At 48.4% G+C, this 27,339-nt stretch overlaps 1 protein-coding gene across 1 annotated transcript in view; it reads left to right on the top strand.

The window, feature by feature from the left end:
* The window catches only part of LOC135919058 (uncharacterized), a 210,220-nt gene that overhangs the window by 114,293 nt on the left and 68,588 nt on the right, over positions 1 to 27,339 (top strand). Inside the window, exons 10-11 of the mRNA XM_065452799.2 lie at positions 11,305 to 11,361; positions 18,430 to 18,486. Of these exons, the coding sequence (XP_065308871.2) occupies positions 11,305 to 11,361; positions 18,430 to 18,486 (114 nt within the window). The remainder of the gene's footprint in view (positions 1 to 11,304; positions 11,362 to 18,429; positions 18,487 to 27,339) is intronic.

Raw genomic sequence — 27,339 nt, 5'->3', positions numbered from 1 at the left:
TAATAATTGGTGTCCTTCAAATCTATCGGAAGCTTCTTTTACAAAATTGTGATGTCGCATACCTCGTCTAAATTTTTGCTTACACAGGCCTAGGTCTCGCAATGTCCCCTTTATGTTCTTCTTGCAGTGCACCTGAAACTATCGAACATTACTTTCTCTCGTGCCGCCGCTTTCTAAGACAAAGAAAACTATTAGATTACTCATTTACCAAACTTGGCCTATCGCTAACCTCGCCAAGCATCCTTTCTTTTGGGGCGACTTCACTGGGATCCAGCCACAGGGGTGCTTTTGTGGCAGTTTACAATTTTATTAGAGATACAAAAACAATACTTTGATGAATTTCTAAAATTATGCATAATTTCTATTATTTCATTTCTTTACGTTAACTTATTTTACCGGAATTCTTAACAATATTGTCATTACACTTCTAAATTACAGTTCTATCGTCCCACGCTCCACTATACAAATCTAGTTTCTCTCTACTACTAACTATACGGAAAAGCGCCTGCTTCTTGGCCAGTCCCCCATAGTGGGTACGCGCCACTGTTGAGGACACAAGACAAGACAAGAATGAAGTGAGAATAAAGGTAGACAAGATGGACGCCAGTTCCACTGCGATACTTTCTGTCTATTGTGTCCTTTAAGTAGAAATGCTTTAATATTTATTTTTGGTAAATACGGAAGGCACGATTCGCCATCCTTATTGACTCAGAAGTACAATGTACCGGCTCTCCAGGCTCGTCGGAAAATTAGTCTTCTTGTGTTTCCTCATTATTGTCTTGCAGGGAAAACTAATTTAATACTTCCCAATTGCATAAAACATTTAACTACAAGGACAACCAGACAGCCATGAATACCCATTGGCGCCAATTTTCGCTAGAACCGACGCACACAAGTACACTTCTTCCCCGGACATTGTCTGAATGGAATTCCTTGCCCCGAACGATTTTTTGAATCCGCTGTCTTTATGAAGGTACTCGAGTCTCACTTTGTACACTTCGATGGTTCAACATCGCTACGCTCTTCGTGTTCTCCTGAATTTTGTTGTTGATCTTCGTTACATTGCATGTATCCTTTATAGCCCCTACTGCTAGGGCCAAATTACTGGAACGCAGTATTGTGTAAATGAATTAATCAATAAGTGGCGGAAGCCGTTTTCGCATGTTTTCGAGGGTGGAAATGCGAAACGCGGTAATCAGCGATAGGGAGGTCCTACTTCATGTACTCCGTAATGAAACACTTCAACCGGCTGCTCTCTCTGAAGCAGATGCCAACTGCACCCAATGGCAAATGGTTTGGTGAAGAGATTCAAAGGTACCTTAAAAGGAAACTTGGGCCGTATGTGCCATGAAAGCCCGAAATTTAGCGAGCGTTTGTGTGGCCTGTCCTTCTCGCTTAGGGCAAGAGAAGAGAGAGAGAAAGAAGTTTAATGACACGAAATGCCGAGAGGTCGGCCTGAGGTATATTCCTCTAGCCAGCTACTCGGCATTGGGGGAAGGGGAAGAGGGAAAGAAAGAGGGAAGAAAGAGGTGCATGATGGGTGACGATGACGATAGAAGGAAGATGTAGAACATATGGCAAGCAGTTTGGCATGCTGAAAGTCTGCAGTCCAGGCCCGTAATTTTAAAAAGTTCAGTAATGCCTTGATGGCCTTGAAACTAGACTGAGCGTCTGGCCAAGAGCCTAAAATAACATCCTCCGATAACGGTGCGCTGTCGAGACGCGTAAGGTCCTTGACCAACCTATCACGCTCTTCCACAAACTTAGGGCAGTCACAAAGCACATGACCTATAGTTTCAGTCACATTGCACACCTCACAGTGTGGAGACTCGGTGCGTCGCATGAGGTGCACGTATCCGCGCGTAACCGCTACCCCCAGCCTTAGTCTGTGCAGAAGACTGGCACAGCTTCGTTGAATTTTTGGTGGTAGCCTAAAATTCATGGTGGGGTCCAGTCTCTGGAGTCGTCTGTGGCGATTATCCGGATTGTCCCAGTGCTCTGCTGTCAATCTTCGGATGACACTGGAGAGGAGACAGTTGGCGTCCGCTCTTGAAAAAGGAATTGAAAGCAGCGACTCTCGTTCTTCGAGTGCTTTCTTCGCTTCGGCGTCGGCCAGTTCGTTGCCCTGTATACCACAGTGACTAGGGATCCACTGAAATGTGATGTGGTGGCCGTTTTCTTGCGCTAAAGTGTAGAGCTCGGCAGTTTGAAGAGCCAACACTCTATAAGCGCTTTCTTTCAACACCACTCTAAGTAGTTGAAGAGCCGATTTTGCGTCACTGAAAACTGTCCATATTTGAGGAGGCTGTCGCACAATATATTGAACGGCCTCTCTTATTGCCACTAATTCCGTAGATGTTGTAGTCGTCTTGTTATGCAGACGAAACCGTCGAATGACCTGATGCGCAGGCACGACGAAAGCCGCACCAGACGCATACGACGAGACCGAACCGTCTGTATACACGCTCACCGAGGAGTCATATTCTTTCGACATATAGTCAAGTGATAAATGTCTGAGGCCGACGGTAGGTATTCGCGATTTTTTAGAAATTCCGGGAATAGATAGACGTACCGGTAATTTGGACATTACCCATGGGGGCATATGTGGAAGGTCAGCCGGGGCAAAGTATGCTGGTATGGCAGATGCTTGGCATTTAACGGCTCTTGAAAAAGTGGAGTCCGGCCGTGTATCGGGTAGTTTCGATAAGGGATGACGTCCATGACGGCAAAGCAATCGCAGGAATACTCGAAGAGGTTCGCATCGTAGATAGACAGGTAAAGGGGTGACGCGAGCCTCCTCAATTGTTCCGTAGGTTGAGGTGCAACGTGGAACACCGAGACATGTTTTCAGCATCTGCGCCTGGGCACTTTCCAGCGTACGCAAACATGACGGGCTCATTCTTGATAAAACTGGCAGGCTATACCGAATGTATCCGACGTAGAGAGCCTGGTACAGCCGTAGTAGCGAATGCTCAGATGGACCCCATTTCATACCGGCCAGAAAGCGAAAAACTTGAGCAAGCCCAGTTAATTTTTTCTTTAACATTGCCACATGTTTCGACCATGAAACACCGCGGTCAATGACAACGCCGAGGTATTTGTGGTGGGTGACATATGGGATGGCATTTCCATTGATCATAATTGGATACCAACACATGAGCTTCCGTGTGAACGCTATCGCAGCGCACTTGTCTGGGGCCAGTTGCAGTCCTTGGCACTGCAGGTACTGAGACGTTAAAGAAACAGCTCGCTGCAATTTGGCACGAATTTGTGGTCGCGTGACTGCGGATGCCCATATGCATATGTCGTCTGCGTAGGTACTGATGCGTAGTGTATCAGGAATTATTTCCGCAAGGCCAATAAGGGCAACATTGAAAAGAGTCGGGCTGAGAACTCCTCCTTGAGGCACTCCACGGACCACAGCGTGTCTTGTCGTTTCACCAGCATTCGTGGACATGAAGACTGTACGACCATCTAGGTAATTTGCAATCCACATGTAGAGACGGCCGCCGATGCCTAAATTACTGAGGGCATCAAGAATGGCTTCGTGCAGTACATTGTCATAAGCCCCATTTATGTCTAAGAAAACTGCTCCTACAAGCCGGTGGCGCTTTTTTTCGTGTTCGATCGTGGACACGAGATCAATGACCCCATCTATTGCAGACCGGCCACGTCTAAATCCGGTCATCATTTCAGGATAAAGCTCATTCTTTTCCATGAACCATTCTAGTCTAGTGAGTACCATCCGTTCCATCACCTTACCGACACAGCTAGCTAAAGCTACTGGCCGGTAAGATGACATTTCGTAAGGCGATTTTCCTGGCTTTAGGAGGGCCACCAAACGGCTGGTTTTCCACTGCTTCGGGACTGTACTGGATGACCACGTGGCGTTATAGTATGACAGCAGGACTTTCCGACCTTCCATCCCAAGGTGGCACAGAGCAGTATACGAAATACCGTCAGGTCCAGGGGCAGAAGATCGTCTAGACGCAGCAAGTGCAGCTTCCAATTCCGGCATCGTGAAAGGAAGGTCAAGACGATCATCTTTAGGAGGTAGCACGGGTCGATCCAATGTTGGACATGCTGAAACATCGGTACGGGTTACTCTCTTACAGAAGTCTTCGGCAACCTGCACTTCCGTCAGACATTGGTGAAGTGCTAGAGCACGGAAAGGATGTTTTTGCTGAGGAGGGGCACGAAGGCTTCGTACTACCTGCCAGATCCTAGAAAGTGGCTTTCGAGGATCCAGAGACGAACAGAAGGTCCTCCACCGTTGTTTTCCCATTTTTTGAAGGTGACGCCGTATTTTTCGTTGAGCTCGTCGACATAAGACAAGGTCTAATGACGATTGAGTTCGCCTAACCTTCCTTTCCGCTCTACGACGGATCGCTCGGAGTCGTTCATATTCAATATCAATCGCCGTTCTGGATGTAGGTGCATTGATGAACTTAGTTGTCTTCTGCATTGATGATGCAATAATGTCTTCTATATCAAATGGTGAAGTGATGTCTCCGCAGTACTCTTCGACAGATGTAGAGAATGTGGACCAATCAGTGCAGCGTACAGCAGGTGGAGTTGATTGCACAAACCACTTCATCTGTACATATGTTGGTATATGATCGCTCCCATGCGTTTCTATGTCCAAGCACCAGTTGACTAAGGGTAGGAGGCTCCGAGATACAATAGTGAGGTCTAAGCAACTTTCGTAGGTAGTGCCGCGGATGTAAGTTGGAGATCCATCGTTGATGACAGCCAGACCTTCACTGTCTATGAAGTCCATCAAGTTCCTACCCCGACAGTTCATTGCGGCACTTCCCCAGTAAGGATGATGAGCATTGAAGTCTCCAATAACAACATGAGGGCCTGGGGAGCTTTGTAATACAGTGGATAGATAAGAGAGTTCAAGTCCTTGTCTAGGAGGTATGTAGGCGCCGATGATCGAAAACACATGTTGTTTATATTTTAGTGTCACACACACATATTCATTGCTGTCATGTGGAGTGATCGCGTTCCGCACAAACGTCAAGTCACTGCGTATACACATTAACACTTTGCTCTTGGGTCCATCTTCACGTGACCAGAGCTTAACGTATCCGGAAAGGCGAAATTCCGACGTGAGATTTGGCTCGCATACCACGATCACCGGGAAGCGGTATTGGAACACTCGTTGCCTAAAGTCAGACATGCGGCCGCATAGACCTCGAGCATTCCATTGCATTATAACAGAATGATTATAACAGAACTGCCCTAAAGTAGTTCTGAGCTCTTGCCCATTGAACTAACTACTTTATGGTCGATATGCTCGAGGACCGATGGCAGTTGTGAAGGAGTTGTGGAATAACAGATGTGTGGATCGCAACACTGAAGCGACAGCTATGGGGGTCATAGCGCTGGAAGATGCGGACAAGAGCGAGACAAAAGCTGGTGCTGTTATCTCTCTCTTGCCCGTGCCTTCCAGCGCTATAACCTCCATTGCTGTATCTAACGAACTACCTCAAACAACCATGCATCTAAACTAAAGTGACGTACGCATATATGACGGAACTCGGACAGCGGCTTGAGAAGACATGCACCATGGAAAAATGGAACTTGAGAAATACCAATTATTACATGAGCGCTATAACGATAAAAAAAGATAAGAATCGAAACTGCATGGGTGACAAAGTCCTCGTGCCAAAGTCCCGGCAGATACATGCGTGATCCTGTCCTCATAGGGGCCATACAGCGTTGTGGGCGAAAGCAGTCAGTTGGACTGCACTGTTAACGTTGCGAAAAAAGTAACGCTATTTCACATAAAAATACTGTAGAAGAATGAGGAGCGCAGCTCCCCCACTCGCGTTTGGTGGCAGAGGCGGCAGTGTCCTCCACCGAGAGCAATGTAACAGACGCCGCCTTTGCCGAGGGCGTTGATATCGCTCACGGCCGAGCAGAGTGCACAGGTCATCGAGCGGTTTACAAAAACATGTTCTGTGACCTATCAGGGCAAACCGATGTCATTCACTGCCAGCTGAAGCTCACAACACAGAAGTCACTGAAGTTAGGCAATACCCGTTGCCGCGGAAAAAGGAAATACAGGAAAGGCTACGTTATGATATTATTGAAAGATATGTCTCTCGGTATCCTGCACCTGTTGTCATCGTGAAAAGAAAAAAAAAGAGGCATAACAGGATTATGTATTGATTTCTGTCAACTGAATAAATGGCCAGGCTTAGCTTGGTTAAGCCAAGAATGCGTTGCATATTGCGCGAGTTGGGGCCCAGCTTTTCCTCCGGCTGTCGTGACGTCACGTCACGTGGTTGCGCTAAAGGTCAATGGTGGCTGCCCGGCCGCGCCCAAGGGCTGAACTGAGTGATTGCAATATGCAACGCATAAAAATAGAAGCAACTTAATAACAAACATAGCAAACTTGAAAGAGAATAGACCAACATATGAGACGCGCAGCAATGAACAATGGATCATACCCTCAATAGTAGCTGCCCGGCCGCGCCCAAGGGCTGAACTGAGTGATTGCAATATGCAACGCATAAAAGTGCACAGTAGGCTGCGATTTTTTCCCCTTTCGAATTCACCAAGGACTACTGGTAAGTACCTATGGCAAACGAGTCGCAAAATCTCGCAGCATTTTCTTCTAACTGAGGACTTTACCAGTTTAATTACGTGCCCTTCAGAAATAAGACAGCACCGGAGCTGCTTAAGCGACTAATGCGTGAAGTCGCGGCCAATATACGCGACATGCTCCATTATTTAGACGCCGTGCTTATTGATACAACGACACAGAAAGAGCATTCAGAAACCCCGCGGCTTGTATTCGAGCGCGTTCGGAAGGCAAAGATTGCTATAATATGGAAGAAAAACTAACTGGGATTCCCTGCACCAAACAGCCTAGGCCACGTTCTTGGCGAAGGAACACTCCAGAGCATGGAAGGCATGGCCTACAAGATACCAGCGGCTACAAGACCACCAATCAAAAAGGAAGTGATAGCGTTTGTGGGCCTCACCGGGTGTTACAGAGATTTCGTGCCAAAGTACGCGGTATAGGCCTAGTCCTAACGCAACTGACAAAGAAAGGTACACCTAAAGCTTCCGGTGGAATGAAGAGGACGGAGCGACCTTTAGGAGATTGAAGGACCTGTTCACGACACAGCCTGTGTTGAGGTCCCAGATTTACGGAAGCAATTTAGGCTACGCACAGACGCGTCGTCACGTAGTGTAGGCGCAGTATTGCTTGAAGAACACGAAGGCCTCCTCCATCTAATGTGATTACTCCTGCGAGAGGCAGCCTACCGTACGATTGAGAGGGAATGTCTCGCCGTAGTATGGCCATTCAGAAGTATCATGTGTTCCTCTACGGGCGACCATTTATTTGCAATGTGACCACCAGCCACTAGCTTACATCCAACCAGCTAAGCACATTAACCAACGTGTATTTCGCTTGAGCTAACGCCTCATGCAATATGATTTTCACGTGAGCTACATGCGACACTCGGGAAATGTAGGCGTGGGGTATGTGAGCCGAGCCACACATCCTATCTAGTGTCACTGTAAATGCTCATGTTGCTATGGATTAATGTGTCTGTGGGTGATTCTTGCGCCAAGATGTCTCCCCTTGTGCCCACTTTGCGGCACAACGTGCTAAAAGTAGGGTGGAGTATGTCGATTGGAGACGAGTGTGGTGGCCGGACGGAGTGAAAGATGAAGTGGGGGCGTTGGTGCGCGGCGGCGTTTGACGCGCGGAGAGCGCGCGCTGCTGTCCGGTTTGTAGGGGTCTGATTCATGGGGGCGGCGGGTGACAATATTGAGTGACGTGGCCCGATCGCGGCCAAAACGGCTACCAGTCCGCTCGGGCACCCACCTCGATGACTCGTCCCGATCCCGGGCGGACTCGAGGAGTCGTCGACGACCCCGGGCGACTGACGGTTCGCCCTTTTGCTAATTCCTCCGGTCTCTCCTGAGAGGTGCTGAGCAGGCCGAGTGGCGCTATGGTTTGCGTGGCCGCCAGCAGTGCAGCTGGCACGATAACGCCGGCAGAAGCGGGCAGAGCTTTTCGCCAACAGTCCTGCCAAGCCCCTAGATTACCATAGAGGTAGGCATCCTTCCCCGCTCCCACGACGCGGACAGCTCCAGAAGCCTACACACCCGCACCCAGTCTGTATACCGTGAGTGCACCGCCGCGAGACTGTGCGTAGGATACTCGGCTATCCTGGGAGAACGTAAACACGCAAGATAGCGAAATATACCGCGTATCACAGACGGTTAGCATTGGGTAACGTAGCATTCTCTTTATATTCTTAGGTGTCCTAGTTGTTCTAGTTTTTGTTGTTGGTTTAAATGTCATATATGACGAGGCGTGAAGGAGATAAAGGCAATGTCTCTTCCCCATGCTTGTTTTACGGGATGCTGAGCACCTAAGCCTTTTCACAACGAGACTGCATATACCGTTTTTCAATAGGTAGTGACTACAGTGACGGGGCCCGGCACTTTAACATATGCACTACAGTGACGGGGCCCGGCACTTTAACATATACACTACAGTGACGGGGCCCGGCACTTTAACATGTACACTACAGTGATGGGGCCCGGTACTTTAACATATACACTACAGTGACGGGGCCCGGCGCTTTAACCTCAGCCCTGCAGTGACGGGCCCGTCTCCTTAACCACAGACGGGACCGGCACTTTACTTCAACACTGTAGCGACGTCAATGGCCGCACATCTTTCAAACATTCTATGCAAACAACTTCGAGCACTTCACGGCAGACAGTGACCTTTATTAAGGTCCTGAGGAGCGACTCCGAAAACCCCATGAGGGAGGGGGCCGCCGCGAGCCGTTCCGAATTTGGGACGTGCAGGCCGTGCCAGACCACCTCCTCCCACTCTTCATCCGTGGTGAGAGGACCGTGGTCCCGTAACGAGGGACACCGCCAGAGCATGTGTTCTAAAGTGCAGAATGGATCTCCGCAATCCGGACACCTGCCCCGCACGGACGCGGCGTTAGGTTGCCCCTGTGATCCACCACTGCCGCCGCGAACCGGTCGGACGAACCGTATTGGGCGACGTCGACGAACGCGACCGATCGTGGATCGTCGGCGACGGATCCGAGAAGTGCGGCCGCTCGGGCCCGGCGTGTGCCTACATTGCGTGGCGGGTGCACGTTGCGCGGGAACGGCGAGACCGTGACGGCCTCCCGCGACCACGCGTCGAGCACGCACCGCCTTTCCCTGACGGGTTAAATAAAGTCCAGCACCTCCAGTATCCGCCTCCCCGCAGGCGAGGAAGCGAGCCTGACAACCTGGACTAACTTCTGTGACCCAACCTCATCGAAGGTGTTGTGGACCCCCAGCTGCATGAGCTTCTCGGTGCTGGCGCCTATGGGGATGCCAAGCACTTCACGGACCGCGGTATTTTATTCCAGTACTGTCCACAACACCACTTGAATTTCCCGATGTCAGCAACTTCCGTGCAGTAATGCAATACATTGATTGCACACATACGGATCGAACGACCGCAATGGGTACCTTTCCACGAATGTACAATCTTTTGCGTATGCACTGTAACACCTATTATGATTATAATAAAGAAAGAAAGTTCACTCTAATGGAAGGGGAACAGTAAAAACACAAAAAAGGCACGGCACATGTTCCTGCTTGTGTACCACCAGACAATGAATATTCTACTGAAATAAGAAAAAGAAGCAAAGGGTAATTGCTCGCTTAGAAGACCGATAAACATGCAGTTCGATGAAATTCGAGAAATAATGATATTGAAGCTTCCAAGACTTTAGAAGAAAAGAAAAAGAAAATTAAGACTGAATCATCGCGACGGAACATCACAAGTCGCTGTAGGCTTCGAAGAACCTAGCTGTAACGAAATTATTTTTGAACAGCTCCGATAGTGTCCATGCAACAATGGTTGCTTGCGTACTGTCCAATGCTCGTATGCTGCGGCATAAAGCTCACGGCATGGTGCGAAAACGTGCTCGGAGCGAAAGCAAAACATTGCGCGAGGACATGCATGCAGACGCGAAGTCGGTCACCGCGAACCCGTGCGATCGCTGCTTTGCAGCTTCATTCCGTTATGCTACATTTAGTTACACAGACAGCCATCCCACTATAAGAACATATTTCACATAGTTTTCTCAGCGATTGCTTACGTTTCACGCAAACCGGTTCGGTGGAATTAATTGCGGCGACTGCTCGCAGTGTCCCAGCTTACTGTACGTAGTAGGCAAAGAGGTAGCGTTTGTAAACCATTCTGTGCTTTCTGTTTGTCCAACATGATTATTTTAAAGGTAAAATACTGCCATTTCTAGATTACTTGCAAAATTGTTCAGGAGGGCTGCCGCGTAGTATGTTTATTTAACCTTTATTTAACGCCGACGCATGTGAGGCGCTTCCGACAGATGGCGACTCCGTAAGTCGTCCTCGCCCCCAATACCGACATCTTTATAGTGACGGCCCCGTCGGTGTAGTGTTGTTTTTAAAGCGACGGGCCCCGTCACCGTAGTGTGGATGTTAAAGTACCGGGCCCCGTCACTGTAGAGCAGATGTTAAAGTGCCGGGCCCCGTCACTCTAGTCACTTCCTTTTCAAAAAACATTTTTATACCAAACTTGGATCATTATGTATGTGCCACAACACATGTTCTGCTTTCCAATAGCTCTGTTTCAACACCAGCTTGGTATACTGGCTATGTAGCTCTGGGTATGTGCCCCTCTTCAATGAACATCATTTAAGCCGACTGGTTTCACTAGCTATGTGTAACTGGGTGTCGGACGAGATTCACTGAGAAAAGAAAATGATGAAAATGTTACCGCTGTCGCGCGGAATCGAACCCACATGATAAATATTCAGCAGTCTTGCCTGAATATCTATGCACACACGCGCTACGGGGGCACTTTTGTGCTAGATGGCTTACCGTGTCTAGGCGGAAAGCGAAAGAGAGCCTCCCGGGGTGTGTCCGCACGTTGCTTCAACGTAATCGCAGTAGCGTCGACATTCTTCGTCAGATGGGCTCTGCCAGACTTTTTGCCAAACAATTTGAAAGCGCACTTTTTGTACCAATGCTTAAGGTAAACATTTTTTTAAATAAAAGAGTACATTTGAAAATTTACAAGTAGGCTGCAAGGTACTACGAGTGGCACTTTTCCGGGATACAAGAAAACTTCTCGAAAACACTCGTGGCAATTGCCACTTTTGTTTTGTGCATGTACCTAAGCTGTTGCGGTCCTTAGAGAGCAAAAGTGCACATCGCCTGCGATAAATAAGAAGGGCCGGCCAGTGTGCTCATTGTCTACTTCTTGCACAGCCTGCAACAGTGGAGGAAACTATGCACCAAGAGGAGGACGAGGAGGATCAGGAGGAGGTGAGTTCTGCTGTTTCCAGCAATGTCTCCACATTGGAGCGATTATTTGTGTTTGCCAAGCTTTATCTATGTAGCATGACCGCTGCATGAACCCAGTGGTGGGTTTGAAAACTATTTTTTTGTCCGGGAAGTTTTTTTTTTTGTACGGGAAGGTAGGGCTTCACCCGGCCTGGGTGTCTGCCACGAGCGGTTGGGTTCTGGCGGCATCGTCGGTGCAGGAACCTGTGACTAAAAAACTGCACCGAATGGCGCTCACAGCGATTTTTGGAACCATCGTTCAGGACAGCTTTTCAGCAGCACAGCTGGGCCAGCTTTCACCATAATATGCATAGAGAAAGCCACCTTAACTTGGTGCTACCTCACTTATCAATATAAACAAAAACCTAGCACAGGTCATGATCACAGGCGAAGTCACCTAAGTGTCCACGGTAAAGATGCAAGCATGTGATGCTTTTGGTCATATAAGGTTGCTATTTTGGTGGTATTCTTTTATTTAGCCCCGGCTGGCATTCCGACGAACAGCCGCAGTGCGCTGTTGCCTCTACCGCTCGTGGTGCAGTCCGGCATAGGTCCGCAAACTCACTCATCACTCAAACTAACACCGAGCTTAAAGTATGAGTCTGAGTGAGCAAGGCTGAGTAGAATTTTGGTGTGTCGGAGTTACAATGGGCCCACCCGAGTGAAATTTTTGTAGGTTTTAGCCCGAGTGAGCGCGTCTGAGAAGAAACCCCGATTAGAATTTTGGTGAGTCCCTCTACGAGAAAGCCCTTAACAAAACTCATCCCTTGTTTCATTGAGTTTCGCTTTTTTTTCCGGCCTAAAAATACCATTCTATTCGCGGCGTTAGAGGCCGCCACGTCATGTGGCGCCCAGCCTGAGTCACGTGACTACATGAAAAGATTCAGGGTCGATAACGGTACTCCCTAATGCCCAATTTGATCGCTGATCGATACGTGTTCTTGTTTCGTGATTTATTTACCGGCTTGGACAATCTGTCTTGTGCGGAGCGTTTCAAAGGGAGCGAAATGTGGCGCGACTGCCTCGCTAATTGGGAGATCATGAAAGGCAGTGCGATATGGGTCGAGCTTCATTGGGAAAAAAAAATAATTAAAACGTTCCCGCTGTCGCGCGGAATCCAACGCACATCATAAATATTCACCAATCTTGCCTGAATATATATGCAGACACTGCTACGCGGGTACTTTTGTGCTAGATGGCTTACTCTGTCTAGGCGGAATCGAAAGAGAGCATCTCGGGGTGTGTCCGCTCATTGCTTCAACGTAATTGCAGTAACGTAGACATTCCTCTTCAGATGGGATCTGCCAGACTTTTTGCCAAACAATTTGAAAGCGCACTTTTTGTACCAATGCTTAAGGTAAACGTTTTTATGCGAAGCATATTACGAGAGCTCCACCCAGCTCCTCAGGCGCGGCGGTGTCGCCATGAAACCACGTGACACCGTGACGTCACGACAGAGGAGAAGTGGCTTTGGCTCAACTCTTGCATGACGGGCTGGGTGGGAATCGAACCAGGGTCTCCGGAGTGTGGGACGGAGACGCTACCACTGAGCCACGAGTTTTTTTTTTTTTTTTTATTGCCGGTCGTTGGCCCGGATAAAAATTACACATTCACAAATAATCAAAAGGCACACTCACAATATGTTGAAAACAACCGCAGAACTTGTGCGGCTGCGCTTGTGCTAAAATTCCCTTATCGCCAATAATAATTCCACTCGTGGCAACCACTCTGGGATGCACTCCAGCAACTTTTGTTCCTCTACAAAGTTCCGTATGCTTTCTTTGAAATACTGGCGAGCCGCTCTTGCATCGAGATCGGCATGCCTTACCGCAATTCTACATTTCCAAATGCTATGCAGGGCCAAAAGCATGATCACATCGAATGGGGTACCATCATCACTTTCTATTGGCAAGTAGCGAATCCCATACGCATCTAGGGGGAAATCCTTTTTGATTGTGCGCTGGAGCACATCCCAGAGGAAAACGGCATCCCAACAATGCAGAAAAACATGTTCAATTGTCTCCTCCTGCCTGCAAATTATACAATGAGTGCCCCAAGGAACAAAGAAACCTCTTTCAGCCAACCATGGTTTGACAGTCAGCGTTCCGGAGTGCAATTGGAAAAAGAACGTCTTAGCGCCTGACGGTACTAGCATCGCCTTAACGCGCTTCAGAACATTGTGCCCATGGCTAGCTCTGTAGAGAGACCGATATAAAGGCACGGGAAGAACAACATCACACAGGTCCCTGTACAGTTTTTTCCGGTTAACGTCACTCAAATATTGAAGAGAAAAACGCGCTGACAAAAACCTGCATGAAACCACAACTTCACGTAGAAAACCATAAACACCCCCTGGCAAACTGCCCGTTGAGACAACCATTTCGGGCAAGAGCCTGCCCAGGCGAAGTTGGCAGACAGTGTATAAAAACGGGTTTTTTGCGTCCCTGAAGAAAAAAAAAACAATTGACAACCTGTCTCAAAAACAAATGTGACAATCCAAGTCCTCCATTTCGAACTCGAAGAAACAAATTGGTACGACTTGATCTCTCCCAAGACGATGCCCACACAAACACTGCGAACACCCGGTGAATTTTTTGGATGTTTACCCTTGAGCAATGCAAGACTTGGAGGATGTACCAAAGTTTGCTCACTAAAAATATGTTGCAAATTGTGGCTCTGGAAAACATAGACCAATTCCAGCCATTCCATTTGTTTACTGTGTCCCGGAGCTTATCCACTTCACTCCTCCAGTACGACTCACTGTCTTTGTAGCACTGAAGGGGAACACCCAAGTATTTCACCGGAGTCGTAACGAAACTCATGTTGGCAAAAGTGTCTGGGGTCGCCCGCCAATCCCCGTGCCAGAATCCCAGGCACTTACCCCAGTTTACCGCGCTGCCGCTCACAGCACAAAAACTTTTAACACATTTGACAGCCTGTGTTATACTGTCCAAATCAGTGCAGAACACAGCAATATCGTCTGCATAAGCCAACAGGCGGACTTCAACCTCGTGCAGTTTAAACCCGCGGACACAGTCATTCTCCATGACACTCAAACAAAACGACTCTATATACAAGCAAAACAACAGCGGCGAGAGAGGGCAGCCCTGACGCACAGACCGCTTAACTTGGATTCGCGCTCCCAACATCTTGTTGACAATGAGCCGTGTCGAGCAGTCCCGGTACGCCATGGCAACCCCCTCTGTAATTATTCTACCCAAATTCACATAATCTAGAATGCACAAAAGTATGTCATGAGGCACCCGGTCAAACGCTTTCTCGAGATCAATTTGGAGCATTGCCACATGTGCACCCATGGCATCGCAACATTCGAGGATACTGCGTGCTACGTGTATGTTTGAGAAGATAGTTCGACCTTTAATGCCACACGTTTGATGCGGCCCCACAAGCTTCGCAATGACAGTCTGCAACCTCTTTGCTAAGATTTTCATCATTATCTTATAGTCTCCGTTAGTGAGACAAATTGGGCGGTAAGAAGTTACCCTTCGCAATGCAACGGGATCTTCTGACTTGGGTATAAGAATAGTGTGGGAAGATGAGAAGGACGGGGGTAGTACTTTGAGCTGGAATGCTTCATTATAAACATCCGCTAAGGCTGGTGAGATCGCACCTTTGAAATATTTATAAAAGGCTGAGGTTAGACCATCAGGGCCAGGGGACTTTCCTGGATGCATACTTTCAATAGCACTTTTCACTTCCTCTTCCGAAATTGGTTCCTCCAATGTTTCTTTCGTACTTTCATCTAGCCTTGGCATCAACGACAAAAAGTCCTTTTTAAAACGATCAATGTCGACTGCGCAGTAAGTGAATAAACCACTATAGTGCTCGAAAAAAGCACGCTCGATATCTTCTGCTGCGTCGCTAACTTTTCCGCAATATTCGATTTCCGCTATCTGATTGCGGCGCGCATGCCACTTTTCTGAGCCTAACGCTCTTTTCGACGGTACTTCTCCCATTATCAGCCTTTCAGCCCTTGCCCGCACCACAGCACCGCGGTATCTCTCGATATCGAACTGTTCTATTTTATGTTTCAGTGCGCGAATATCGTCCATGAACATGCCGGGCATCCTACATTCCTCACTGATCAATTTTTCTAAATTCCTGCGCATCTGTTTTTCTTCTGCTCCCTTTTCTCTGCATATAGCGCTCGCACGCTCTAAAGCCTTGATTTTAACCACCTGCTTGAAGTTCTCCCATTTTTCACCAGATGTCGTGTTATCATCAGCATTCATTTCTTCAACTTGCTTCGTTACATCCGCTGTAAACATTTCGTCGCTTAGTAATTTCGAATTAAATTTCCATAGTTGCCACTCAAAGCCCTTTTTCTTTTCTTTCGTGCTTGCTACTAAAAAGCTGACCAAACAGTGATCACTGAATGAAAGTGCGCTCACGTGGTACTCCTTACAAAGGGGTATCAAATCAAGGCTCACATACACTCTGTCAAGACGGGCGTGGCTGGCTGCCTGAAAGTGGGTGTACTGCGAAGTCCTCCCACCACCGAGACACTCAGCCACGTCTTCCAAACCATCGTCCCTTATCATATCGCTTAGGGCAATGGTGCTTGCATCCTTGTACGGTCGGGCGCTAGTTTTATCACGGGCTGAAAGAACACAGTTAAAATCACCGGCAATAATGAGGAGCCTATTACACAGGGTATACTGTTTTAGCTGATCGAAAAATCTGCGTCTTTCCTCAGCGACAGTCGGCGCGTACAAACAAATAACACGCCATTCCAATGACGATAATAAAAAATCGCAGACAATAAGCCGACCTGACGGGCATGACGTCACAGCTTCTACTTTTGCTCCAAGGCTATGTCGGATGAACAAAGCGCACCCGGAAGAAGTTCCCACAGCATGGCTCACTATAACACAGTATCGAGCTAAGAATTGACGCAACATGCCCCCGGTTTCGTCGTCGCCCTCAACTTTTGTCTCCTGTACTGCTAGAATGTCCAGGTCATGTTCGGTAACTAGTCTATAGAGTTGACTTTGCTTCCTCCTTGAGGCAAGCCCACGTACGTTTAAAGTGGCCACACGAAATGACCTATCCATAGACATCATTGCGAGGCGGTGAGAACCCGGGGGCATGACGCTCACCTCACTACTGCGCTTTTTTTCTGGGTGCCTTGACACGGTGCAGACCTCAGGGAGGCAAAGGCGGCGTTTCCGCCGTCTTGCGCTCCGTCGAAGTGTTCGGCCGAAGCCGATGGGAAAGACGCCGCACGGGAGTCGTTTTCGCAGGCGGCTCATCCGTTGCGAGGGCGCTGGGCCCCTTCTCCTTTTCGCCTGCTTCGTGGGGCCGCTTTGCGGTCGCACTGGCACTGTCGCTATCGATGCCTGTCATCGGCACTGCCTCGGGAGTAGACTCTACAGCTCCGCTGGAAAAAGTGTGGCCGGTACTACTTGGAGCAGCTTTCCTACTCCGGTCCTCCACGGCTTCATGCAGAAGCCTGGCGTCGGGCTTCCCTGGAGCTTCAAGGAGGACGTCCTGTGGAGTGTTCGGGGTACCCTCTTGAGTAGTCGGGTTTTGGCACACTCCTGCTGTTTCTTCGGAGTCTGCCTCATCCATAAGGTGGTCCAATGCATCGTTTGCCTGGACTGGTCCGGTCACGCTGGCGTACGTCTTTGGGCAATCCGCGTCCTCATGGCCGAAACGGCGACAACGACTGCAGCGAGGTACTTTGCATTCCCGACGTATGTGCCCGGTGCTCTTGCAGCGCAGACAGAGCGGAGCGCGGCCTGGAACAACGACGAGAGTCAGCTCTCCGGCTATCTTGAGCTGGTGGGGAATGTCGTCGACTTTGACGTCGCCATGCAATTGCAGTCCAACTGAGCGAGTCGTCGAGCCCTTTTCAGTGACGCCTTGCACACGCCACTTCTCCCGCGTCACCTCCAGCACTTTCCCGTAGGGTGTCAGGGCCACACGAATGTCTTCGTCGGTCACGCCGTGCAGCAACCAGTGTAGCTTTAAGCGTACCTCTCGGTTGTTTGGATCGATGAGCAAACATGGGCGATCTTTTACCTTCACGTTGACAGCGGTGAGCAATTTCTGAGCGGCGTCAGCACTCGTCATTGTTACAGCCCACACGTGGTTCATCTGATACGCCCCCAACGCCAAAACGTCGGGGAGCGCACCTAGATTGGCCAAAGTGTCCCGGTAGTCTTCGACACGGTAGGGCCGAGCTCCTGGGTCGCCGTGCATGAAAACGGTGTTCGCGACGATGCGTCCGGATGGCAGATTGGGCAGAATAACCTGATAATCTTCGGCAGTAGAAGCAAAAAACCTGTTACCGCGGCCCGCCTGGGCCGCCGAAACCGCTCCATGGGAGCAAGCCATCCCGCGTCCGCTTCGCTTGAAAGGTCTTTCCGTGCCTTGGAGCGTCAACTGTTTACTATGCCGGAGCCACGAGTACGATGCTTCAAAGCGGTACAAAAGCGCCTCTAGTGAATGCGGTGTTGCCTTAGAAACGAGCTGTTTCTAAGGCGTGCGTCTCTTGCTCAGGCGCACATTTCGTTGCCGCGCCGAACGCTGCTTTGCTCGACGCTCACCGCGTCCAATGCGGGGCGCGTAGTCGCTGCCCTGTAGCCCATTGTCTTACACCCCTTGGCGGGTCGACGGGAACGCTGTCGCGTTCCACTCTTGAAGGCGAAGCAGTAATGCATGAGTTGTTTCTTCGTCTAGCCGAACCAAATATAGCCAAGCAACAGCAGTTCACCAGGCTAAACAGTGGTTCAACAACTAAAATAAAGGCTAGTATGCTTCGCATCCTGGGCTTAACCTTACCTAAGCCACAGCCATTTTTTTAATAAATGTACATTTGGAAATGCGCAACAAGTAGTCTGGAAGGTACTAGGAGTGGCACATTTACGGTATACAAAAAAATTCTCGAAAACGCTCGTGGCAATTGCCACTTTTGTTTTGTGCATGTTACCTAAGCTGGTGGGGTCCTTAGATAGCAAAAGTGCACTTCGACTGCGATAAATGAGAAGGGTCGGCCAGTGTGCTCATTGTCTACTTCTTCCACAGCCTGCAACAGCGGAGGAAACTATTCACGAAGAGCAGGAGGAGCAGGAGAAGGAGGAGGTGAGTTCGGCTGTTTCGAGCAATGTCCCCACATTGGAGCGATTATTTGTGTTCGCCATGCTTTATCTATGTAGCATGACCGCTGCATGAACCTACTGGTGGGGTTGACAGCTATTTTTTGTCCGGGAAGGTAATAGGGGGGCTTCACCCGGCCTGGGCGTCTGCCACGAGTGGTTGAGTTCTAGCGGCGTCGTCGGTGCAGGTATCTGTTACTGAAAAATCGCACCGAATAGCGCTCAAAGCGATTATTAGAACCATCGTTCAGGACGTCTTTCCGGCACAAAAGCTCGGCCAGCTTGTACCAAATTATGCATAAAGAAAGCCATGTTCACTTCATGCTGCCTCGCTCGTCAATATAAACCAAAACCTAGCGCAGGCCATGGTCACAGACGAAGTCAACTAAGTGTCCACGGTAAAGATGCAAGCATCTGATGCTTTTAATCATTGAAGGTTGCTGTTTTGGTGCTATTGTTTTATTTCGCCCTGGCTGGCATTCTGACGAACAGCCGCAGTGCGCTGTTGCCTCTACCGCTCGTGGTGCAGTCCGGCATAGGTCCGCAAACTCACTCATCACTCAAACTAACACCGAGCTGAATGTTTGAGTCTGGGTGAGCAAGGCTGAGTAGAATTTTGGTGAGTCTGAGTTGCAATGGGCCCACCCGAGTGAAGTTTTCGTAGGTTTTAGCCCGAGTGAGCACGGCTGAGAAGAAACCCTGTTAAGAATTTCGGTGAGTCCGTGTACGAGAAAGCCCTTAACAAAACTCATCACTTGTATCATTCAGTTTCGCTTTTTTTTTCTCCTAAATATTCCATTCTATTCGCGGCCTTTGCGGCCGCCACGTCATACGGCGCCCAGCCTGTGTCGCCTCACTGCATAAAATGATTCAGGGTCGATTACGGTACTCCCCAATGCGAAATTTGATCGCTTATCGATACGTGCTCTTATTTCGTGATTTATTTACCAGCTTGGACAATTTTTCTTGTGTGGAACGTTTCGAACGGAGCGAAATGTGGCGCGACTGCCTCGCTAATTGGGAGATCATGAAAGGCAGCGCGTGCGCGAAGCGTGGGCGCTATTCACAGTTGCAGCAGCCGCCTCCGACAGGCTAGCCATCGTCGCCGCAGAGCCCTTCTTGCGCGGCACTCCGCTAATACTGTTCGCACGCGTTCGCCATACACTCCTCCTCCCCTTTCTTCCTCGCTCTCTCATTCGTTGCTGTGCTTGTTCGCTCTGCCAAGAAGGGCGCCGACGCTCGTCGAAGGAAGGGCTGCCTAACAGCTCCGCTGTCAGAGTAAAGTACCAACCAAGTGTCGGAGCTAAAGAACACAAAGTCGACGATCCCGGTTTTTAAATGATTTGGTAATCTAATATTCAATACATGTGCTCGTAGGCGCCCGTTCCTGTGTTGAACGTCGGCCTCCCTACCTCGACGAAACCAAACTAATGCGGAACGCAGCGCTGGATGGCGGGGAAAGGCGGCGATAGCAAAGAGAACATGGAGAGGAAAGTGGAGGTAGCTGCCTTGAAGCACCCCCACATGGCGATCGCGTCCTTGCAAACAAGCAAATTGATATACACCGTCTGGCCAATGGAACCTGTGGAGAAGAAGGGAATAAGTTACTCTGACATTTAGCGTTATAAATCAGGTGTTTGGTATTCAATGAAAACAGCGAACAGACAGTGATGATAGAAAGCCAGGAAATAGCTCGCATACAAGAATCTAAATAGCTTTGTATATGAATAAACGAAGGCGATTGATATATGGAAATACAGGAAAAAACAATAACAGTAGTGGCGACGAGAAATACGGCCATACTGAAACACAGCGCTCTGGGTATACAACAGTTGCGGTGTGCTCCGGGGTACGTGGAAAGGTGTAATGGTTCTAGGACTTACGTTTAGAAGTGCGGTTGCTTGCTTGAAATCAGGGGTACAATCAGGGCTCGATGGCAAGCAGAGGTCAGTGGCATGCCTCGCACTGAGAGCTCACGAGAAGACTGCAAGTGAAGCTCTGCAGGGTGACATGGGCTGGAGAAGGTTTGAAGTATGGGAAGCTCACAATAAAATTATGAAGAACGACTGAGGAATATGGAAGAAAGTAAATGGGTTAGGAGGCTGTTGAGATATTTGTACAGGTATAACATTGATTCAGAGTGGAGGAAACGAACGAAGAAGCTTACCAGGAAGCATACGGCCTGTATGGTGCACAACACAGGAACAAAGCACGTGAAGCGGAAAGTCAGAGGCTGATATTAACTCATGGGCCGCGGTAATGGAAAAGAAGCGTACCTTGAGTAACTACTGCCCTCACAAAAATGGTTGTTCAATTTCCATTGTTGATCAGTTGTACTACCATTGATTTAGTGGGAACTTCACAAAATTTCAACACTCGTTGAGCCAGCGCAATGGTAGCTCACCAAAATTTTTATTGATAACTACACAATAATTTTTTTCTTGAAACAAATTAATTTTCCGTTGTGAAATACCAACTGGACCGAGTTAAAGAGGCGACATACAATTTTCAGGAAGAAAACACAAAGTATGTTGTTCAGGCTGCAGCATGAAATGGCGTCATCAAGCTGGCCAGATCTTGAACCAATTATTAAAAATTTTGTTGCTCAGGCAGTTTTACGTTCAAGGGCAGAATAAAGGCCACTGCAAAACAATGCACTACTTCAGTGTTAACCCACTAACTCCCCAAGTGGACAGTTTCCGTAGTGGTTCAACTTGCTTTAATTAATGTGGATATTGCAATGTGTGTTTTAACTTCAAAGGAAGACCCGAAAAAAAAAAAAACATGTAGTGCAGGTGTTGCAGTGAACATTTTACTACCAAGGACAGAAGAGGCAGGGGCGTACCCAGGGGGGGGGGGGTCTTATGGGGCTTCAGCCCCCCACCCCCTCCCCCGAAATTTTTTCGTGCTCTCCATGCACCGCCGACCAAAACAACTCCCGGCGCCGGAAATCATTCTGGATTCTGTCTAGAATGTTTTTTCACGCTCGAAAAGACATTTCACCGCTAACATTGCGAACTCTCGCTGGAGTTCGCGGTAAAGCCCTTGCACTGGTTCTCACATAAGGCAAGAAGCCCCATGCGAGCACAGTTTCAAGAGCGTTTTGATGGCGAACGGGCTCGCTGCGCCATCTCGCGGAGGCCGCCGAATCTACGGAGCGGTTGGATGTCAATTCCGAAATTTTATGGGCATAAAGTTGTCATAAACTTTTAAAGTGCAAGATGCATTGACAGTTCCAAAGTTGGTCCTTAGATTTTCAATTGCGGAATTTTATGGGCTTAATGTTGTTTTAAACATTTGACGCCAAAGGTGCATTTGAATTTCCAAGTCTTACATCGGAACATACAATGAGACAAGCCAAATCAATACACTCACAGACAAGATGGCAACGCACGAAGCGAGGTCCAACGAGACGAAGCGTTGTGGTGGCTCATTTTTGCCGTCATGTCACACAAAAAATATCAAGATTTTTTTTCACCTACGCCAAAGCGTCCATGTCATGACACTGAAGCCAGACAAGGTAACTACGTTCTTATTTATCTTTCCTACTTTGATATTTATTCGCGACGACACATTGATCTTCAATTTTTCTTTGTTCTCGCTGCCCTACGCGCGGGCTGCCAGAGCCAGCCAGAGCGCATGCGTTTTTCTCGTGTTGCCCCGACTACCGCGCAGCGCACTTCGGTGCGCATTCGGTTTTCTCTGGCTGAGTGGATGTTCGCCTAGCAGAGTTTTTGACACTTTCTGGCTAGCAGACAAGAAAAAGAAGCAATCGTCGCTCGCCGCCATCATTGTGAGGACTCGAGGAATTGTACCGCGTTCACTTAAGCGCAACCTCTCCGAAAAGTCTTGTCTCACCGGTGTAGGATACTGAGCAGTATGCGTAGGTTCTCGGTGGATCAAGCGTCTCAAGTTTTCTTCAATATCCCTTCGGTAACCACATTAGGTACCCAAAGTCGGCATTCGATTTGGCCAACATACTTTCATTTGAATTTTTTCATTTCGGTGCTCCCGCCGCACAACAGAAAAAAACAAGCATTGTTGCAGCGCAGCGATTTGTGGCATGGTGAAAATTCGATTTTATTGCTTCTTTTGCGGAAGGTAATGAGACACGGGAGGTTTGAGTTGCCGGATACTCATATTATTGCGATAGCAATTATACGGACTCTGCAGGCGCATTCCTTGCCGTTGCCGTCACGTTTCATATAAAGTCCATGGGCGATAACATCGTCAATTGAACATCGTTACCGCGCGCCGCATGCTGTATGCGCGAGTGAAAGCGTAGGGAGGGGGTGCGATGGCTGAGCGGGCGATGATGGCTCAGTCTTGCGTGCGCAAAGGCGAAAAGCGGGGAGCAAGCGCGCCGCCTTTCGTCGCGCGCGATACATCGGGGGGAGCGGGTGGAATGGGGGACGGGATCTAGGATTCTGTGAATCTGGGATTGCGCAACATGTTTATATGCCTTGTTTGACGCATCATATACAGTGACGTTTTCTTAGATACGAAGATTTATTGGAGACTTATACGTGAACTGAAATATATTGTTGCGAGGTTTTGTGTATACGTGCAGTTAACTTTGTTTCCAGTGACACTTTTTTGCCGTTTATCGCTTAAGCTGTATCTTCGCATTTGTATATTCTATTGTATCTTCGACTTTATAATGTACGAGGGCGACTCAAATGAAAGTGAGCCTCCTCACCCGGCGCAATAATGGTTCGGGTAATTATCTGACAGGCATGCGCGTAGCACACAGGCATCTCTCATTTACGAAATTGACGCGCAGGTGTGAGGATAAATGTCCTTTAATGCTCTCATACACTGGGTTCAACATGGTTGCGTGGCGTAATGGACGCTCCAGAAATTGAGCAGCGTGGTGCCGTGAGGTTTTTGAGAGCTGAAGGTGTTTTCCAAAAAAGAAATTAGTCGCAGTATGGCTGCCGTGTACGTTGAACATTGCATTTCATTGGCCACTGTGAAACGCTCGAGAGAGAGAAAGAGAGAAAGCAAGGACAGCAAAGGCAGGGAGGTCAAGCAGAAGAGCATCCGGTTTGCTACCCTACACTGGGGGTGGAGTAAAGGGAAATAGAAAGAGGAAAAAGTGAGAAAGTGAGCACTGAGTGCGTGTTGGCGGGACACTATGTACAGGGACACTACAAATGGTTTCTTAAGCCGGTGCAAACTGTTCAAAGAAGGACGTGAAAGTTGCAAAGGGGATCCAAGACCAGGCCAAAGCCACCGTGCAATCACACCCAACACAAATGGAAAGGTTGATGAACTGATTAGATAATAACGGGGGATAAGCATCTATGAACTGGCAGAGCGTGTGAACATCAGTCCCGGTTCGTTTCACGCCATAAGTCAGGAACAACTAGGTTATCGGCTCTTGGGTGCGAAATGGATGCCCAAGATTTTGAACCACCGCCAGAAGACGGAGAAGTTCAGCGCTGTCTTGGCTCATCTGATCCGGTATCACAATGAGGGTGATGAATTTTTGTTTGCAATTCTGATCGGGGACGAACCATGGAGCCACTACTACGAGCCTGAAACATAGTGGCAAAGTTTACAGTGGAAACATTTGAATTCACCACCCCCAAAAGAAAGCAAAGACGGTCATTGCCACCGGAAAGGTGTTGACTTTTTTTTTTTCGATCGTCAGGGGCCATTACTGATAGAATTTGCTAAATCTTGAGCGACTACCAATTATTTCCGATATTGTAAAATATTAGATTCGCTGGGTCTCGCAATCAAGAACAAACGACGTGGAAAATTGACTAATGGGGTCATCTTGTTCCATGACAATGCCCGTCCCCACATCGCTGATGTATTTTATGCAAAACTGGCAACGTTCAAGCAACGTTCAAGTGGGAAACGCTGCAACACCCGCCACACAGCCCAGACCTGTCGCCTGGCGACTTCGGCATTTTCGGGCAACTGAATAAGCAGCTCAAGGGAACCAGATTCGTGTCAGACGATGTCGTGAAAGAGTCAGTTTTAGACTTTTGAAGCAGCAACACAAGGATTTTTATGAGACGGGAATCACGCGACTCGTTTGTCAAATGGGACCACTGTCTAAATGCTCATGGAGTCTGCTTTTAAATAAAGTACCCCGTTTGTCATATATTCGCTTTGGTTCACTTTCATTTGACTCGCCCTCGTATGTGTTGCAGAACTCATACTTTTTATACGTGCTTTGTGTTGCGACTGTAATTTCGGTGCAATTACTCACGATGAACGATCGGTGACAGCTGCTCCTCCGTAATACATTTGAACAAATGACAGCGCCATTGAGATTTCTCACTGGCCGTTGCATATGTACAAGAATGTGAACAAGGTTCTTGAATGACAAAATTTCATTAACATATTTGTCCTCAACTTGTTCATTTCATGACCTTTACAGTTTTCATATTAACGGCATGCACTGCTTTGCTGGTTTCGAATTGATAGAGTTTTCAAGTTTGTGTGATATTTTCTTTACTTATTAAATCGACAAAAACATGGAAGCATAGTTATCAGGTATTTTGCGCACAATTTTCGGCACATACGAGTGTAGTCATTTATGAAAAAATGCATATTTTACTTGTTTTGACAGTGCGTAGCGTTAAAGCATTCGTTTGCAGGATCTTTGGCAGTAGCAATGCAGTTATTATTCGTGTATTTGGTCCCTCTACAAATTGTTTAAGAGGAAGTTTTAGCCTGGATGAACTCTGACGCGGGCTATTGAGGTACTATTGGGATTGGAGTCGGGCTTGCAGGACGATCGGAGAAACTTGGGGTGGCAGGACTAGGCGAGCAGGATTTAATGGCAGTATTTACATTTTAAACAGGACATACATTGGCAGTCTAGCGCGACTCCCATATGGAGCCCGCAAGACTAACATACAGCAAACAGCTTACGAGCACACAGCTCACTAGTACATTTTAGCATGACAACGAGCACTCAGCTCCCGACGACGAGCACACCCTAGCAGCCGGCAAACGCTGCTTATAAGCTCTCCGCTCGACGTCATAGTTCGACGTCATCGTCCGACGTCACCGTTCGAAGTCCCTGTGGACGGAGTCCCAGCGAACGGAAACGTTCGTCCAGTCATTGTAAACGAGCCGCCCCCACGCAGAACGGCCCACACACACAAAGGGTCACACGTTCGAGTGTCCGGAGCCGACGTCAGAGGGCTTCGTGGAACTCTGCTGCATCCCCGGTGGCACTGCGGAGTACCGCATTCCTGAGCTGACCACGCGCCACGTGGCTGCCGGTCATCCGCAGTTCTCTGAAGGGCGCCCTGTCTGGTGGGCTTGGAACCCGTGCAGCGGGCTGAAAGCTAGCACGTTGCCACCCCGTACGGCCATTCCTAACAGCTCCTCCATCGCCCGGAAAATCTCGCCTGGCCAGTGCTGGCAACCGCTGGGCAGGAAGAGAATGGCTGGCGGGCAAGATGACGGCTTTGCTCTCTGCAACGCCTGCGTACTTGGAATGCCTTCAACCATCTTACAACAACTGGCACAGAAGAGTCGACCCGCAACACAATACCGCTCAGCGTTCAAATGCCCGGAATTAGCTGCTAACCCACCAGGCCTCCTATCACAATTTCCGTGCAAGTCACTCAACTGGAAATCCCAAATTTGGCCCCAAAATTTCGTGCCTCCAAAGCGAGCATGTACGTTCCTCCTGAGTTCGTCCAAACCCGACCGTCGCGCTGCACAAGAGTAAAGGTTTACACAGAATTAAATAGAAGGCTTTCAAACACTAATACCCAAACATAACGTAAGCAGCTTAACTTCACGAACAGCCTGTTCTTACCCTATCACAGTGGCGTACTTATTTCGTGTACTGCTGCCACTGAACCGTCTGGCCAACTCCATAGGTACGTCATCACAAACGCGCTAAGTTTGTGGTCCCTATTCCGAACACGTGCGTGCATCATACAAAGTTTTCATCACGCTGACTCACATTTGTTCCTTTAATCCACACAGGACATGTTCCTTAAACAAACCACCACACTTGCGTAACTTACGCAACACAGAGGAACCTTTGAACAAATGTGTATTTTACTAACTAGCTCTTCGCACGCGTACTAGAGACGTCAGAATACGGCTGCCCTCGACACATATGGGCAACCCAGTCATGAACGTTCTGCTTCCTTCCGTCCGCGCAGGATACGCGCTCAAGGACCTAAGAGCTCTTTTCAGTACAAATCACGCACTTACTGAAAATCAACGCACTTAACCTTAGGAAATTCAAAAACACTTAAAAAGAAAGAAGGTTAAATAACACACACGCGCATTACGATAGGCCTCTGAACAATAACCTTGACCTTCAGGTTACTCACGCACAAAAAAAAGAAAGCCTATCTACTTATTAATGAACACCTCGCGATACTAATGTTTACAAAAAAGCGCGCCTTTCAGATCTCGAGCTTCTCTAACAAAACACAAACAATGCTCATACTTTTAGATATTGAAAGAAACTTAAATCGCGAAAATTATCCGAGTGTTCAAAAATAAAACAAAACAACATGCTTTACTTCCACGGAAGGTCTTGGCCTCCCGTTCCAAATGCTTACGTCTGACTGACACTTTGAGCCGTACCCGAGGTGGTCGCGGTTTGAAAGCTACTCTGGCTATCCAGGAACAACAAAAGGGCTGACTCACTATCAGCTCCCCCAAGACGTTACAGTCCCCTGCCAATGTTCGTCCTGGCGCTCTGCTTTCAGCATGACCTCGATTGACCGCGTCGCTACTCCCCACCTGGTCTCGTCTTGCCACCTTGCGCTTCTTTGTACTGCACGCTGAGCTTCGAAGAGAACGATGGAACGACGAGGAATTTAACTGCCCCGTGCCCTTT

The sequence above is a fragment of the Dermacentor albipictus genome, unplaced genomic scaffold, assembly GCF_038994185.2.
Source record: "Dermacentor albipictus isolate Rhodes 1998 colony unplaced genomic scaffold, USDA_Dalb.pri_finalv2 scaffold_15, whole genome shotgun sequence".
Classification (NCBI taxonomy): domain Eukaryota; kingdom Metazoa; phylum Arthropoda; class Arachnida; order Ixodida; family Ixodidae; genus Dermacentor; species Dermacentor albipictus.
Note: the sequence above shows the minus strand (reverse complement) of the source record. Positions and strands in the feature narration are given on the sequence as shown.